General features: G+C 58.4%; 1 protein-coding gene across 1 annotated transcript; it reads right to left on the bottom strand.

Moving 5' to 3' along the window:
• Window positions 1-525: 525 nt before the first annotated feature.
• On the bottom strand, window positions 526-14,974 carry LOC100593798 (neuroblastoma suppressor of tumorigenicity 1). The gene is made up of 4 exons (XM_012498520.2): window positions 14,705-14,974; window positions 3,625-3,813; window positions 3,390-3,501; window positions 526-2,115 (listed from the first exon to the last, which is right to left on the bottom strand). Exons 2-4 carry the CDS (start codon window positions 3,792-3,794, stop codon window positions 1,852-1,854), a joined length of 546 nt encoding a protein of 181 aa, XP_012353974.1. The 5' UTR covers window positions 3,795-3,813; window positions 14,705-14,974; the 3' UTR covers window positions 526-1,851.
• Between the last annotated feature and the right edge of the window lie 307 nt (window positions 14,975-15,281).

Genomic DNA, 15,281 nt, shown 5'->3' with positions numbered 1-15,281 from the left:
AGGACCCAGCACAGGGCCCAACCCTATATATTCATCTGTAACCAATACTTTTGTCCGTTTCCCCTTCTCCCAGGCGGCCAGGCAGGCCAGGCCCAGGCAAGGGCTGATCCTGGGCCATTGTGTGGGTGAAGAGATGGCATGAGGCAAACCCAGGAGACCAGGGGCCAAAATCCACGAAGCCCAGTGCTGGAGGCCGACCCAAGGTGTATGCGAGGCCAGAAACCGGCACCCAAGGAAAGAGGTGAAACCTGGGGAGACAGAGGGTCAGGAGCCAGGGGTGCACAGGGCAAGAGAGGGAGAGGGTCACAAGGAGGCAGAGACGGTGGTGCTGCATGGGGGCCGCAAGGAGGCAGAGACGGTGGTGCCGCGTGGGGGCCGCAAGGAGGCAGAGACGGTGGCGCCGCGTGGGGACCAGGCAGGTCTGCTCAGCACCCCACTGCCTGGGCCCAGGCCCTGCCGCCCCTGGGCCTCGCTGCCGGCACTTCCAGAGAACCTGGGTTGGCAGAGCCAGTCAGTGAGGAGAACACAGGCATTGAAGGAATTTATTCATGAGAAGACTGAGGGTCCGTCAGGGAGACTGTCCAATGGTGACAAGCTCCAGAAGCCCGCATCGCAACAGCCGGGTGGGCCGGGCCACCCCAGGCAGGAGGCGGTGGGCTGGCAGCCACCCTGGGCACAGAAGAGCAGACACACAGCGCTGGGCAACAAGGGCCTTTCTTCACGGCCCGCCTGCCCCGCCCCTCCCCCCAGGCCCCCACCCTCTAGGGTTAAAGTGCAGCTGGGAGGGAGGAGGCAGGCAGAATTTGGGAGCTAGAGGGAGCCCAAGTGAACCCTGGCTGTCCACGCGAGTCCCATGTCCTCCTCGTCCTGGAGTTCCTGGAGGTTCAGCGAGCCCATCCCACCTAGGGCCTCTGGAACCTTGGGGTGAGGGAGGTAACCCCTCACTTCCACACCCATATTTAGAAAGAGCACCCCTGGGAGGGAGAAGAGGGCGGAAGGCTACGGCAGCTTTCTCGGGGGCCTAGAACTTGGGGGACAGTGGGGGGCACTAACATTTCTAACAGGGAGAGGAGGGGGATGCTCGTCTTCAGGGGTGGTCTTGGGGGGTCGTCGCCCTCCCTCTGGCCTTGGAAGACTCTTCCCTTTCCTTCTTCCCCTCCTCCCCTTCCCCCACCAGGCAAGCCAAGGAAGCCAGAGAAAGGCCCGGAGAGCCTAGCTCCCAGCTCCTGTGCCATGAGTCAGCAGGGTCCTGCCCAGGCCTGACTCCCAAACCCCTCCACTGAGGGAGGGCCACTTCAGTGCCACTGGGGCGATGCTTCCCTGGAGATGGGAAGTGGGGTGAGAGGCCTTGGGGAAACCTATGGGGCCGGAGCCTCCTGTTTGTGCCAGTGGTCTTTCCAGCTCAGCCCTCCCTCAAGCCTGAGGCTGGCAAGATGCTCACCCTAAGCCCGGGACCTCAGCAGTACCATCTGCACCCCCAGGGACCTTAGCCCGATTGATGCCATCTTGGATGGCCTCCCCCCGCGCTCAATGGCTCAGCCAACTTCCTCCCCCTCCCACAGGCACATCTCTAGAAGCCAGACAGGAAGAGACCACCACCCCCCCTCCAAAAAAAGAGCCCTGAAGACCTCTGCTTCCTCCCCCCGGTCTTGAATATATTAAATTGTGCAGCTTGGCTCCAACCCCTCCCCTTCAGATCTCCATGGCAACCGGGCAGCATTCCAAGTCCGAGTCTGAAGCCAAGTCCATCCAGTGCCAAAGGGGGGCTTCAGCCTCTCCCCTGACTCTTCCCCAGAGAGTGAGACCCAACATTCCACAGGGGGATGAGAGGGGAGGAAGAGTCGGGGGGCCTCAGTCCTCAGCCCCCTCTTCCTCCGTGTGGGGGGCCCCAGGGGGGTCCTCAGGCTCAGGGGTCTGCCCGCCAGGGTGGGGATGGGGATGGGGGTGAGGGTGGGTGCCGGGCTGGGATCCCGGCCCATCCTCGCCCTGCACATAGACGCTCAGCCCCTCATGACTAGGCTCCTTGCCGCAGGCCTGGCAGCTACAGTGCAGGATCTTCTCCACCAGCTTGTCCACCCTGGGCACCTCCTCGTGGCCCGGGCACTCCAGCGTCACCTGCAGAGAGCAAGAGAGAAGCGGAGGCATGTTCCCAAAGGCCTGGGGCAGGCAAGGAAGCCCCTAGGGTAATACTTCCTCATGGGATCAAGAATCCCAGAGCCCACCTGTGATGCCCAGTTAGCTCTGGGGTCCCATGGGGAGGGGGAAATTGAACCCCTGCACAAGCCACCAGAGCTGTTTCCTCACATCCAGTCCTGCCACCTTCTCACCCATTCCCCACCAGCAGCCACCAGTGTGGCCTGCCCCTGCTAAAATCGCCCCCACCGCCGCCATCCCCCTGCACTTGGAGACAAACCCTGACCCCTCACTAAGGCCACCCAGGACCTTCAAGTGCTGCCGGCTGCCTGGCCTCCCTACCCCTGACCCTGCATCACTCATACCAGTCCTGTGCTTGGACTCTGCCTCAGGGACTCTGCACATGCTGTTCCCTTTGCCTGGAAGGTTCCCCAACCGCCCCCACCACTACCACGTGCCCTAAACTGTGCCTTTGGGTCTGAGCTCAGACTTCACTTCCTCAAAAGAGCCCCACCCCAAAGCCCAGCCCAGCTGAGGCTCACTCTGCAGGAACTCCATCTACCTCTTACTCTGCCCCTAACATCACCCATCTAAGTACCTTCTTTCCTTCTCCCTCCCTTCCTCTCTTCCTTCCTCCCTCCCACAGAGCGCCTACCCTGTGCCAGCTCTGGGGACACAAAGACACATTTCCCTCAAGGAAATCAGAGTCTAGTGGGGGAAACAGACCTGTCAAAATCACCCGGATGCAGGTGGAAGGCTGCAGGTGTGAAAGGCGCTTGAAGCGGAGGCACACCGTGCTCTGAGAGCCAACGGTACCCGGGTGTGCCCCAGTCAGGGGGCCTGGAAAGGGGCCCTGAGGAAACGCTGCTTGGGCCAAGGGCAGAAGAATGAATAGAAGTGAACTAGAGAAGGGGGACGGAGGTGGTGTTCCAAGCAGGGAAAAGAACAGGTGCAAGGGCCCTGGGTAGGAGCGAACAGAGGAGCTGCGAGGCACTGAAAGGAGGCGGCTGTGTTAAGCGTCAAGCTAGTAAGGAGGGCAGGAAGCAGGAGGAGGCTGGAAAGGCCACTGAGCCAGGCCAGGCCAGGTTCTCGGGACAGGGCAAAGATTTCCCCAGCACAAGCCCTTCACCCTGCACACAGTGGGGCCTTGCTAAGGCCCTGTGGCCATCTGCTGGAATACAGCAGCCTGGGGAGAAAGGCCAAGGCCGGGGCAGGCTCCAGGCAGAGACTGGGTGGGGCAGGCAGGCAGTACTCACAATCTCCCACATGGACTGGGCTGGCATGCAGGAGTCACAGTGAACCAGGGACTCTGTGGACTGCGGGAAGGTGTTGGGGACGCTGTAGCTGAAGCACTGTCCTAGGCACGCCCTGTGGGAGGAGAGGTCACCATGCCCATGTCACTGTTGGGGGGGCAGGGATGGGCAGCCCTGGTCCTCTTCCTCCCTCCTTGGGCCCCTGTCCGCATCCCCCCACCCACCCCTTGGGTCCCACCTGTTCTGGATGGACTTGGCCTCACAGCCGCTGTGGCCCACGATCTGGGTGATGTTCTTGGCTTCGCACCAGGCACTCTTATCTGGGAACAGTGCCAGCTTGTTGATGGGCGGTGGGGCAGCCAGTAGCATGGCAGGGAGGACAGCCCCCACCAGGACCCGAAGCATCATGCCCGTGGCCTCCAGAGCCCTAGAACGGAGCACAGGTGCCAGGTGAGGCACAGCAAGGTGCAGGGGGCCGGGCAGTGGTGTTACAGCATGAGCTCTGGCATCCGACTCCTTGGCGCAACCCCAGCTCTCCCACTTACTAATCAAGTGCAACTTTGGACAAGTTATTTCTCCCCTCTGAATCTCACAGTTGGAGCTGGGAGTAGTACCTACATCAGATAGGTATCTGGAAGTTCAGATGAGATATTAAATGAGCCTAGCAGATAATACACATTCCATATTTGTTGGTTGGTTTTACAACTTCCTATATTGCCTTGAGCAAGTTACTTTTTATCTCGGTGCCTCGGTTTCTTCATCTAAAAAGGGGAGATGGTGCCACTGCCTGGCGCAGGATTGCAATTATGAAGTGTTCAAGCACATGTCAAGTGCTGAACAATTACTACCTCCTTTCTCCCTTTGATGCTGTGAGTCATCCAGGAAAATACACAAAAAGTTGTCCACACAACCCTCGAGGGGCTGGCCACACACCACGTCTCCTGGAAAGCCACTGCAACCGTTGTCAGGATTCCGATGTTTGAAAAGTTAGCCTTAACCTTCACGTTGCTGTGATTTCTTTTTGGTTTTCTTTTTTGAGAAAAGATCTCACTCGGTCACCCAGGCTGGAGTGCAGTGGCATGATCACGGCTCACTGAAGCCTCGACTTCCCTGGGCTCAGGTGATCCTCCCACCTCAGTCTCCTGAGTTGCTGGGACTACAGGCGTCGGCCACCACACCTGGCTAATTTCTGTAAAGACCAGGTTTCGCCGTGTTGCCCAGGCTGGTCTCAAACTCCTGGGGCTCAAGCGATCTTCCTGCTTCAGCCTTCCAAAGTGCTAGGATTACAGGCGTGAGCCACCGCACCTGCCCTGCAGTGAATTCCTGGGCCACCTTGGCTGGCCAGACCTCAGGCAAAAAAACTGACCCTGAACCAGACAGTATTGCTTTCTAAGATGCGTCAACACAAACTCGAATCCACGAGGGCTCTACACAGATCACTGCCCCCAGCCCCATTGTAACACGTGAGTCAAGCGGGAGCCAATCAAAGCTAAGCACTTGGCCATTTGCAAATTCCCCTGCTATACGACGGAGCAAGATACTAAAACTATACCAGGATCTGCCAAAAGGTGGCGCTGCAGGGCAGTCTGTGTCAAAGGATTCCGCTTGCAGGAGACTCGCCCCAGGTAAGTTTCACCCATGCCCCCCAATGCAAAAAGCACAGGGGAAGGAGGCTTCAGAGAGATTCAGAGATGAGGGCAGTGCCTTCTTCAAGGAGGCCCCCAAACCCTCGGAGGACGGCACAGCGGAGAAAGGGCATGGGTCCACGTGTGCTGGGTGATGGGGACACTCAGGCCTGTTTCCCCACCACCTGTAAAATGAGTGCACTGAGCCAGGCCAGTGGTTCCCAAACCTGACAAATGATCAGAATTCCCTAGAAATTTGTGCAGTAAAAGTTCTAGGGTGGGTAGGAGTCTGCGTTTTGATCAGGCTCCCTAGGCAGCAGTGTGCTTAGTCGGGGATTCTTTACCTTGGGACAGTCCCTAAAGGGGCCTGGGTGAGGGTAAGTCAGGAGGAAGAAGGGACAGGTCCTGGTCCCAGTGGCCCCACAGAAGCCCAGCACCAGGAGTCAGGTGGCTTGAGACTGGGCATCCCATTTAGGACAATCCTACCATGGGCCATGGAGATGGCAGAACCAGGTTTTTTTGTGTTTTTTTTTTGAGACGGAGTCTCGTTCTGTCGCCCAGGCTGGAGTGCAGTGGCGCGATCTCGGCTCGCTGCAAGCTCCGCCTCCCGGGTTCACGCCATTCTTCTGCCTCAGCCTCCCAAGTAGCTGGAACTACAGGCACCCACCACCATGCCCTGCTAATTTTTTGTATTTTTAGTAAAGACAGGGTTTCACCATGTTAGCCAGGATGGTCTCGAACTCCTGACCTCGTGATCCGCCTGCCTCGGCCTCCCAAAGTGCTGGGATTACAGGTGTGAGCCACCGCGCCCGGCCTTACTGATCTATTTTTTTGAGACAGACAGAGTCTCGCTCTGTCGCCCAGGCTGAAGTGTCGTGGCATGATCTCGGCTCACTGCAACCTCCACCTCCCGGGTTCAAGTGATTCTCCTGCCTCAGCCTCCAGAGTAGCTGGAATTACAGGCATTCACTACCACACCTGGCTGATTTTTGTATTTTTAGTAGAAATGGGGTTTCATCATGTTGGCCAGGCTGGTCTCGAACTCTTGACCTCAAGTGATCTGCCCACCTCGGCCTCCCAAAATGCTGGGATTACAGGTGTGAGCCACTGCGCCCAGCCCAGAGCCAAGTACTTTATAAAGTGTCTGGGGAGCAGGGGTCTAGAGGTAGGCTGGCTGAGTGGGGCTCCTGCAGGGCTGTGACCCCCTCCAGGCACTCCGCTCCCCATCCAGCAAGTTCCCCCAGCTCCTGCCCGTCTCCTGCAGGTCTCCATCTCAGGGGACCCCAATGCTGGGATAAGACCCACTCCCAGCCCACTGGGGAGGAAAGGCAGCTGGAAGTGAGGTCGGACAGGCTGCTCACCCTCCCCCGGCCTCCCAAATGAGTTCCTGTCACGATCCAGGCCCTCACCCACGCATTTCCGGTCTCGCTGACAAAGCCCACGTTTCCAGTACAACCACATCCTAACAAAATAGAATGGATTCCTCCCTAACTGGCAACCCAATGAATTTTTCAACAAGCCTGGCATGCAGGAGGCTTCCTCACTCCTGAGTCAGGGTCTGCCCACAGCACACCTGAAGGGTCCTGGAGGTCCATTTAAGGCCAGGGCTCCCGGGGCTGGACTGGCCCCCTAGACCCTTAGGAGAGGCCCAGGGACTCTTGCCCTCCTCTATCTGACCCCATCTTGCCTCCTCAGGAACAATAGGTCACAGGGGGCCAGGGAGGTGACTGGGGCAGGAAGTGATGTGGATTTGGAATTGAGACTGGGGTTGTAATGAAAGTAGCCTGGGCCAGGCATGGTGGCTCACACCTGTAATTCCAGCACTTTGGGAGGCCAAAGCGGGAGGACAGCTTGAGCTCAGGAGTTCAAGACTAGCCTGGGAAGCAAAGTGAGACTTGGTCTCTAAACAAAATAAAATAAAATAATTTTTTTATTATCACATTGTGATAACACATTTTTTATTATCACATTATGCATTGTGATGTGCACCTGTGGTCCAGCTATGCGGGAAGCTGAGGCGGGAGGATGGCTTGAGACCAGGAGCTTGAGGCTGCAGTGAGCCATGACTGCATCCCTGCACTCCAGACTGGGTGACACAGCAAGAACCTGTCGACAAGGAAAGGGAAAAAAAGGACAGGAAAGAAAAGAGGGAGGGAGGCAGGGAGGGAGGGACAGAGGGAGGGAGGGAGGCTGGGATGAGCACTTGAGTTGGAATTAGGAGAGGTCACAACTGAGGCTGTGGGTCAGGACCAGGCTGAAGCCGTGTCGAGACCCGGGTTGAGGCTAATGGAGGCTTACTGGGAAATGGGGTAATGGTAACTTTTTGGAGGAGGTTGCAGGCCCAGAGATCAGGAACCGGTTATCAGGGTCAGGCTGGGGCAGGGGTTAGGAGAAATGAGACGAACTGAGGCAGAAGGCCCCCTCCTTACCTTCCACCCTTTCCAGTACACAGCTGAGGTCATCACAGGGCCAGCTGTACCCACAGAGGGGTGCTATAACCCAACCCACTAGGCCCTGGCAGGCTCTCCGTAGGGCGCTGGGGCCTCGGCCTCCCCGGGCCAGCAGTGTGGAGCTCCAGCATTTTCCCTCGGCTCCCCCTGTAAGCGTGGACCCTGGAGTCCCCAGTGTTTGAACTGCAGCCCCTCCCCTTGGGAGCTGTGTGACTCCCAGAAATAAGTTCACTCCTCAGAAACTGCCCTTCTCAACCCTAACATGGGGAGCATTGCGCCTTCCCTGGAGAAGAACTGGGAGGAGTAAATGAAGGTACTCAGCACCTAGGAGGCACCCACTAGGGTCAGCTGTCTTCCCCCCAGGGGATCATGGGAAAGGCTGGGCCAGCATCAGAGCCAAGGCTGGGCTGGAACAGGAGGCAGCGAGGATGCCAGATGAAGTCTCTCCCACACACGGCTGTCATCCAGACACACCTGCCTCCGCCCGCCCTCCTGCCCAGCCCCAAAGAGCCCAGGCTGCCCCCACCGGTGGGGTGGGCTCTTGGCTAGCAAGTTTTCTTTTTTTGTTGGTTTATGCTTTTTCGTTTTTTCAAGCAGCAACTCATCTATTTTTTTTTTTTAAGCAGCGATCGTACTTTCCTTCTTGAGCCTTGAGAGCCTCACCCAGATTCTCAACCCTTCCTCCCGCCCTGAAGGTCACACAGCAAGTCATGGGACTCCCCAAAAGCGAGGGCGGGAAGGAAAGTTGGAGATCTCCCAGGCCAAGTCTCCCCGCTCTGTGAGGGGCTGTCCCAAGGCCCCCAGCAAGTCAGGCAAAGCAAGGCTCTGCTCTAGGCCATTCAGGGCCCTGCAGTTCCACACTCACTCACTCACTTCTAGGAGGGTGGGGAGAAAGGCAAGGGTGAGGGCAGGGAGCTGGGGGCACAGACCCTATGCCCACTCAGACATTCCCCTGAGGGGAGGTCCAGGGACATGGGTAAATAGGGGGCAGTTGTTTTGAGTTGGTGCAGTCAGAGATGGTTCTCAGGAGGGAAGCAGAGGTTCCGAATTCTGAACTAAATATAAAAGCGCAATTATAGTCATGCGTCACTTAGCCATGGGGATGCACTCTGAGAAATGTGCCATTAGGTGATTTTGTTGCTCTGTGAACATCATAGAGTGAACTCAAACCTGAATAGTCTAGTCTGTTACAAACCTAGGCTATATGGCATAGCCCATTGCTCCTAGGCTACAAATCTGGACCACATCTGACTGTACTAAATATTGTAGGCCACTGTAACACACACGGAGGCTGAGGGAGGAGAACGGCGCGAACCCAGGAGGCGGAGCTTGCAGTGAGCCGAGATCACGCCACTGCACTCCAGCCTGGGCGACAGAGTGAGACTCTGTCTCAAAAAAAAAAAAAGAAAGAAAAAAGAAAAAAAGAAAAGAAAACGCTGGGCGCGGTGGCTCACGCTTGTAATCCCAGCACTTTGGGAGGCCGAGGCGGGCGGATCATGAGGTCAGGAGATCGAGACCACGGTGAAACCCCGTCTCTACTAAAAATACAAAAAAAAAATTAGCCGGGCGTGGTGGCGGGCGCCTGTAGTCCCAGCTACTCGGAGAGGCTGAGGCAGGAGAATGGCGTGAACCCCAGGAGGCGGAGCTTGCAGTGAGCCGAGATTGCGCCACTGCACTCCAGCCTGGGCGACAGAGCAAGACTCCGTCTCAAAAAAACAAAAAACAAAAAAAAAGAAAACGTATAGTAGGCTAAGCATGGTGGCTCACACCTATAATCCCAGCACTTTGGGAGGCCAAGGTGAGAGAATTGCTTGAGCTCAGGAATTCAAGACCAGCCTGGGCAACATAAGACGATCCCATCTCTACAAAAATTTAAAAACTAGCCAGGTGTGGTGGTGCATGCCTGTGGTCCCAGCTACTTGGGAAGCTGAGGTGAGAGGATCACTCAGGCCTGGGAGGTTGAGGCTGCAGTGAGCCAGGATCGTGCCACTACACAATCATGAAAGAAAGAAAAGGTGTAGTAAAAATACGGTATTATAATCCTATAGGAGGCCAGGCGCAGTGGCTTACGCCTGTAATCCCAGCATTTTGGGAGGTCGAGGTGGGCAGATCACTTGAGGTCAGGAGTTCGAGACCAGCCTGGCCAACATGGCGAAACCCTGTCTCTACTAAAAATACAAAAACTAGCTGGGTGTGGTGGCACATGCCTGTAGTCCCAGCTACTCAGGAGGCTGAGGCAGGAGAATCCCTTGAACCCGGGAGGCAGAGGTTGCAGTGAGCCAAGATTGCACCACTGCACTCCAGCCTGGGGGACAGAGCGAGACTCCATCTCAAAATAGTAATAATAATAATTTTATGGCAGCACCATTGTGTACGTGATTCATCATTATGTGGTGTGTGACTGGATATTAATTTATTCTGTCCTACAATAACTGCCTGATCCTATTCTTTCCCCCATTTTTAGATGAAGAAACTGAGGTACACAGAGGCTAAGAAATCTGCTTGGGCTTACACTGTTAGTAAACAAGAGAACTGGGATTTGAACCTGGACGGTAGCAGGTTAACCCCCGGCTACCCTTGCAGGTGAAAAGGTTCACCAAAGAGAAAGAAGCAAGAAACGATGGAATCTGGAGTCAGGATGAGGCCTGGAGCTCCCACCATTGCCCCAGCCGACTGTGCCTCCCATTCCTGTTAGCACCCTAGCGTGCAGCCACTGCCTGGACTGGAAGCTTGGGGGCTCCACAGACCAGAGTTCAAATCCCATTCCTGACTCCCTAGCCAACCGTCTTGTGGCCATGGCTGACCCTGGCTCTTGGAGCCCTGGTAAAGGTATGTGTGACACGATCCTTCCTCACGGGGGCGCGGTGAGGCTTTAAAGGAGGTGTCCTTAGCACAGGTGAGTGTCTTCCCAATCCCATCCACCCACCACTCCCAAATCCAAGCCCTTCACTTCCTGAGCGGCCCCCTGCCAATGCCTGGTACATTCTGAGCTGCCGCCCACACAGAAAGGAAATTCCCCGGGAGGTGACAACAGCAGACCCATTTTGGCACTGTGGAAACTGAGGCACAGGTCAAGGAAGTGACCCACCCGTAGCTCCCACTCCAGGGAAGAGGGCAGGGAACAAACACAGCAGCCCTGCCCTGGTTGCTTTCCTGGAAGGTCTTGGTCCAGAGGGTCCCCCAGGAAGGCCAGCTTCGGGGTCAGGCCTGTGAAGCCTCTTTCCTGAGATGCCTGCCAAAACTGAGACGCCAGGGCCTGGCCCTCCTCGCGTGACCCCCCAGGTACGAGGCATGGCCTGGGCACCTGAATGCGCTCCCCACGGGACTCCGAGGCCCAGCCAGGCCAGGAGCAACGGCCTCCCAGCCCCCAGGAAAGGGGCTTCGATTAACAGCACTGCCGCTGAGGCCCCCCAGCCCCACTGCCTGGATTCCAGTACCTGGAAAGGCATCCTAAACGCACCCTAAATACATGGGAGTGGCCTAGATTTCAAGGAACACTTACCTCTTCCTGACTCCCGCCCACCATGAAACCCTTTGGAGAATGGATCGGCTTTGGTATAACAAGTGAACCATCCTCCCCAATTCCTCTTCTGGGTCAAGTCTGAATATTCAAGGTCACTCAAGGCCAGATATACCAGGATTTTCAAGGTAGAGTGTATCCATTCACCCCAGACCCACACACACACAAAAGCAGGCATACCCCAAACCACCTGCGCCACCTATGAACACAGAACACACAGACGCATATTTAAGCATGCCTATATATGCACAAGAAAATGCACATCCGCACAAGCGCGCGCGCACACACACACACACACACACACACACACACACACCAGGCCTTTCCTGTTACCGGTTCCAGCAACCACTCAGTGCAGAGCCGCGGAGGGCAGGGCTGACGAATCCTCAGTGGAAAGGCAGGGCTCTCCCTCCCCATCTTCACCTCCTGCTTCCAGAACCGCCTCTGGGAACCTCCCCACACTTGGCCTCAGCTGATGGGGATGGACGATTCTACCTGTGGGCTCAGCATGCAGGTGACACCACAGTCCGCATGCACAACGAGCACGCAGCGTTTGTGGCTGGTGGCTTTCAAACCAGATGCTCCCCCTCCCCTGCCTCTCCCACCTTTCCTCTCCCCCCACACTCACTAAGGGCAGGGTCTGGCTCTCCTCCTCCATTCTCCACAATTATGACAGACTGGGGTTCAAATCTTAGCTCAGCCATTCTAATCTTTCTCTTTTTATCTTTATGTTTTTATTTGTAACAGGATCTCACTCTGTTACCCAGGCTGGAGTGCGGTGGCACAATCACAGCTCACAGCAGCCTCAAACTCTGGGGCTCAAGTGATCCTCCCACCTCAACCTCCCGAATAGCTGGTACTACAGGCATACACCACCATGCCCAGCTAATTTTTTGTATTTTTTGGAGAGACAAGGTCTCCCTTTGTTGACCAGGCTGGTCTTGAACTCCCACTTCAGCCTCCCAAAGCGCTAGGATCACTTGGCCCCATTTTAACTTTTCTGTACCTCAGTTTCCTCATCTTTCAAAATGGGGACAGTGCTAATATCCAGCTCACAGGACAGCTGTGAGAATTAAACTGAAGAATACATGGAAACCTCTGGAGAGATCGCCCATCATAGTTAATTCCTCAGTCCATGTCACTTTAAGTGCTAGCTTGGGCCTCTTATCCTCCCTGGCCTCTGCCTGCTCCCTTCTGCCCCTCGCTCCCACAGGATCCTTGGCAGGCCCTGAGGCTGTTTCAGTCTGGGCTGCATCTGCCCCAGTGAAACTGGATTTAGGGAAAACCTTGAGGTGAAACTCAAGCAAGTGGGATGACAGCTGGAAATGGATTTTAGAAACTGTCAAGGGCGGCCCAACATGATTCCCTGCCAAGGTGGGAACTGGGAGGAAGATCCCACTCAGACTCTTAAGACAGGGTCGTGGAGACAATAGCCTCCTCCAGAATCCAAATTCAAGAAAACAGGCTGTGCCCCGCTGTCAGGCTGAGCGTGCTGCTGGGCGCAGAGGGTGTGGAGGGCGGCTGGGCTGCAGCCCTAGGCTTGGGGCTTGGCAAGGGCGGGGCGATCGCTCCAGGTCTTGGAATGAGCACAGGGACTTCCTTGAATGGTGCAACTAAAATTATTGCTCTGTGAAGGGGCAAAGCAGTGTCAGGCCTGGGGCTCCCTGCTCACCCAGGTCAGGCCCTGGATCTGGTCAGCCTGACCGTGTTTCCTGGGCTCACCCTGGGGTTTGAGGATGAGTTCTCGCCAAAGCTCATATATTGGCTCTCTGTGTGCCTGGAGTCAGGAGAGTCTAATGGTTACAGCTCGAGCCACTGACCATTTGCTTCCCCTCCCTAAGCTTCACATTTGCAACCTGTAAAATGGGCAGCCTGGCCTGGGAACATCCATTTCAGCAGATCCCCCAGGGAGGAGCCTGGCTCCAGCATACTGCTTAAGGCCACTGTGATTCCACGACCCCAGTCTCATGGCAGGATGGCTTTTCCTTCCTTCATTCAGCACTGGGGAGAGCATGAGTCAACTGTCCAGGGGGCAGACACACAGGGCCGACCCCGTGCCACCCAGGCCTGCCTGCACCTTCCAGCCCTGGCCACCTCTGTGCCAGCCCCCCAACCCAGGCCACGGCCCTCCTTACTGCAGACCCTCCTGCCCGCAAACCAAAAACAGTCTCCAAAACAAATCCATGCTAATGAGCTGCTGCAGGGCCGGGCTGCACATCTGCTCAGCAGAAGTTCCACTGCAGACCTCACCAACAACCCTGCCCGCTCCAGCAGCCTCCGACCCTTGGGGTTGTGGGTGGGGGGAAGCAGCTAAACTCAGCCTGAAATTTCACTTTAAAATAATGAGGCCATATCCCTGGCCGATGCAGAACACCTACTCCCATGTCCACCCCTCCAAAACACAGGCCCGGGAGAGAGGTCCAACTTGCAGGGGTGGGTGGAGAGGGGTGGGGGTCACCCAGGAAACGCTGCAGCCTCGCCTTTTCTTTGGCCCCAACTCAAGCAAACCACGCCCAAGCAGTCCCAGCATCTGGGGGAGTCTAGGGAGGCCCCATTCCGCAGTAACAAAGGGTGAGGGGCTCCTTGTTGACAAATTGCTTCCCTGCCAGTGCTCGCTCTTTGGCCTCCAGACCTGACCTCTGTTTTCCTAGGGTGCCCCTAGTTACAGGCTGGTGGCGTCCAGCTTGGGGAGCGAGGGCCTCCGAAAGCCTGGAACTGTGGCCTTCTCCCTTGATGCCCGCCAACCCCCGGCCACGCCAAGGCAGGCGGCTGCCCCCTTTGCCGCCGCTTGTAAACGATCAGAATTGCCCCGCCCTGGGAGCGGGCCGGGCAGGTGGCCCGCAGCAGGGCCTGTCGTCCAGCCGGCCTCGCGGGGGTGGAATTCTTAAGAAAACTGAGCCCCCGGAAAGGCTGGCTCTCCCTGCCCCAGACTCAATTCCAGGGAGATGACCCGGGCCAGGCCTCGGGGCCGGCGGGAGGCAGGGGGAGGGTTTGGCGCACCCGGTCCAGGAAACTATTCGTGAACCCCGCTGGGGGAAGGCGAGCCTCCGACAGTGGGGGGATTGTCTGGATCGGAGGGCGGGGGGTCAGGGAGACGCGCAGACACAGGGCGAGACCCCCACAGAGGGCAGCGCAGAGACAGAGGGAGAGAAAAGCCAGAGGCAGAGACACAAACGCGGGCAGCCGAACACGGAGGCAGGCGGGGAACGGAAAGAGACGGGCAGACGCGGGGAAAGTGAGCGGCGGAAACGGAGCGACGAAGAGACAGACACACGGACGTGGGGACCGAAGCAGAGGGGGCCGCGGGAGGCGGAAACGTCCAGAGCCGAGAGGCGCGGCGCGGCGCGGCGAGGCCCGGGCACGGCCGGGGGACATGCGAGCCCGGCCCGCCCGGCCACGCATCTCCCTCCCTCGCTCCGTCTCTCTCCCGGCCGCGGAAACTCCGATCGAGAAACGGAATCCCGGGGCGAGTCTGGGGACGGGCTCCGGACGCGGCGGTGCCCCCCGGCCACCCCGTGCCGCGCCCACGTCCCCAGCGCCGGCGTCCGGAGGCGCCCGCCAGGTCCCCCAGGGCTCCTGAGCTCGGCGGCGGCGCCTCCACCCGGTGCCCGCGGCCGCCGGACGCGCCGGGGGACGCAGCTCCGGGCTGGGGGCGCGGCACTGCCCCCGCTGCCGAAGCCTCTGGAAGCCGGGCGCCCGCGTGCCGGCCCGGGCGGGACTTACCGCGCGCGCCCGCCGGGTCCTGCGGAGCTGGGTGCGGGGGTCGCGGGCCCGGGCGCCCCAGGAGGCTCGGCGAGGCAGCCGGCAGGGCTGGGGGCGGCCCCGCGACGCTCGGCTGGGCTGCGCTGCGCGCTGTCTGCGGCCCCGGGCGGGCGCGCGGCGCGGGGGAGCGGCTCCGACGTCAGGGTGGCTCCCTCCAAACAGGGCGCGAGGGCGGGGGCAGCGGGGAGGGCCGCGCGCAGAAAGAGCGGGCGGGCGCGCGCGGCCTCTCCCTCCGGGTGCGCAGGAGGGGGCGCCGCAGCGGCAGGGGCCCCGGGCCCTCTCCCGGCCCGCCCGCCCCGGGCTGAGCTTCGGCGCGCTCCGACGGCGTGGTGGGGCGGCCGGGACGCCTGGCCGGCGCCCGAGAGGCAGGGCAGCCCAGCCGGGCGCCCTGGCCCGTTCTAAAGCGCCCTCCCCGGGTTTCTCTGCGTTTCCACTCTCTCCGCCCGACTTTTACCGAGCCTGGGCCGTCAGGCCGTGCCAGGCCTTGGGGTGACAAAGATGGATGTGTCCTTTTTGTGGGCACCGGGCATTGCAGACT

This window comes from Nomascus leucogenys, chromosome 24 (assembly GCF_006542625.1).
Source record: "Nomascus leucogenys isolate Asia chromosome 24, Asia_NLE_v1, whole genome shotgun sequence".
NCBI classification, from domain to species: Eukaryota; Metazoa; Chordata; class Mammalia; order Primates; family Hylobatidae; genus Nomascus; species Nomascus leucogenys.
Note: the sequence above shows the minus strand (reverse complement) of the source record. Positions and strands in the feature narration are given on the sequence as shown.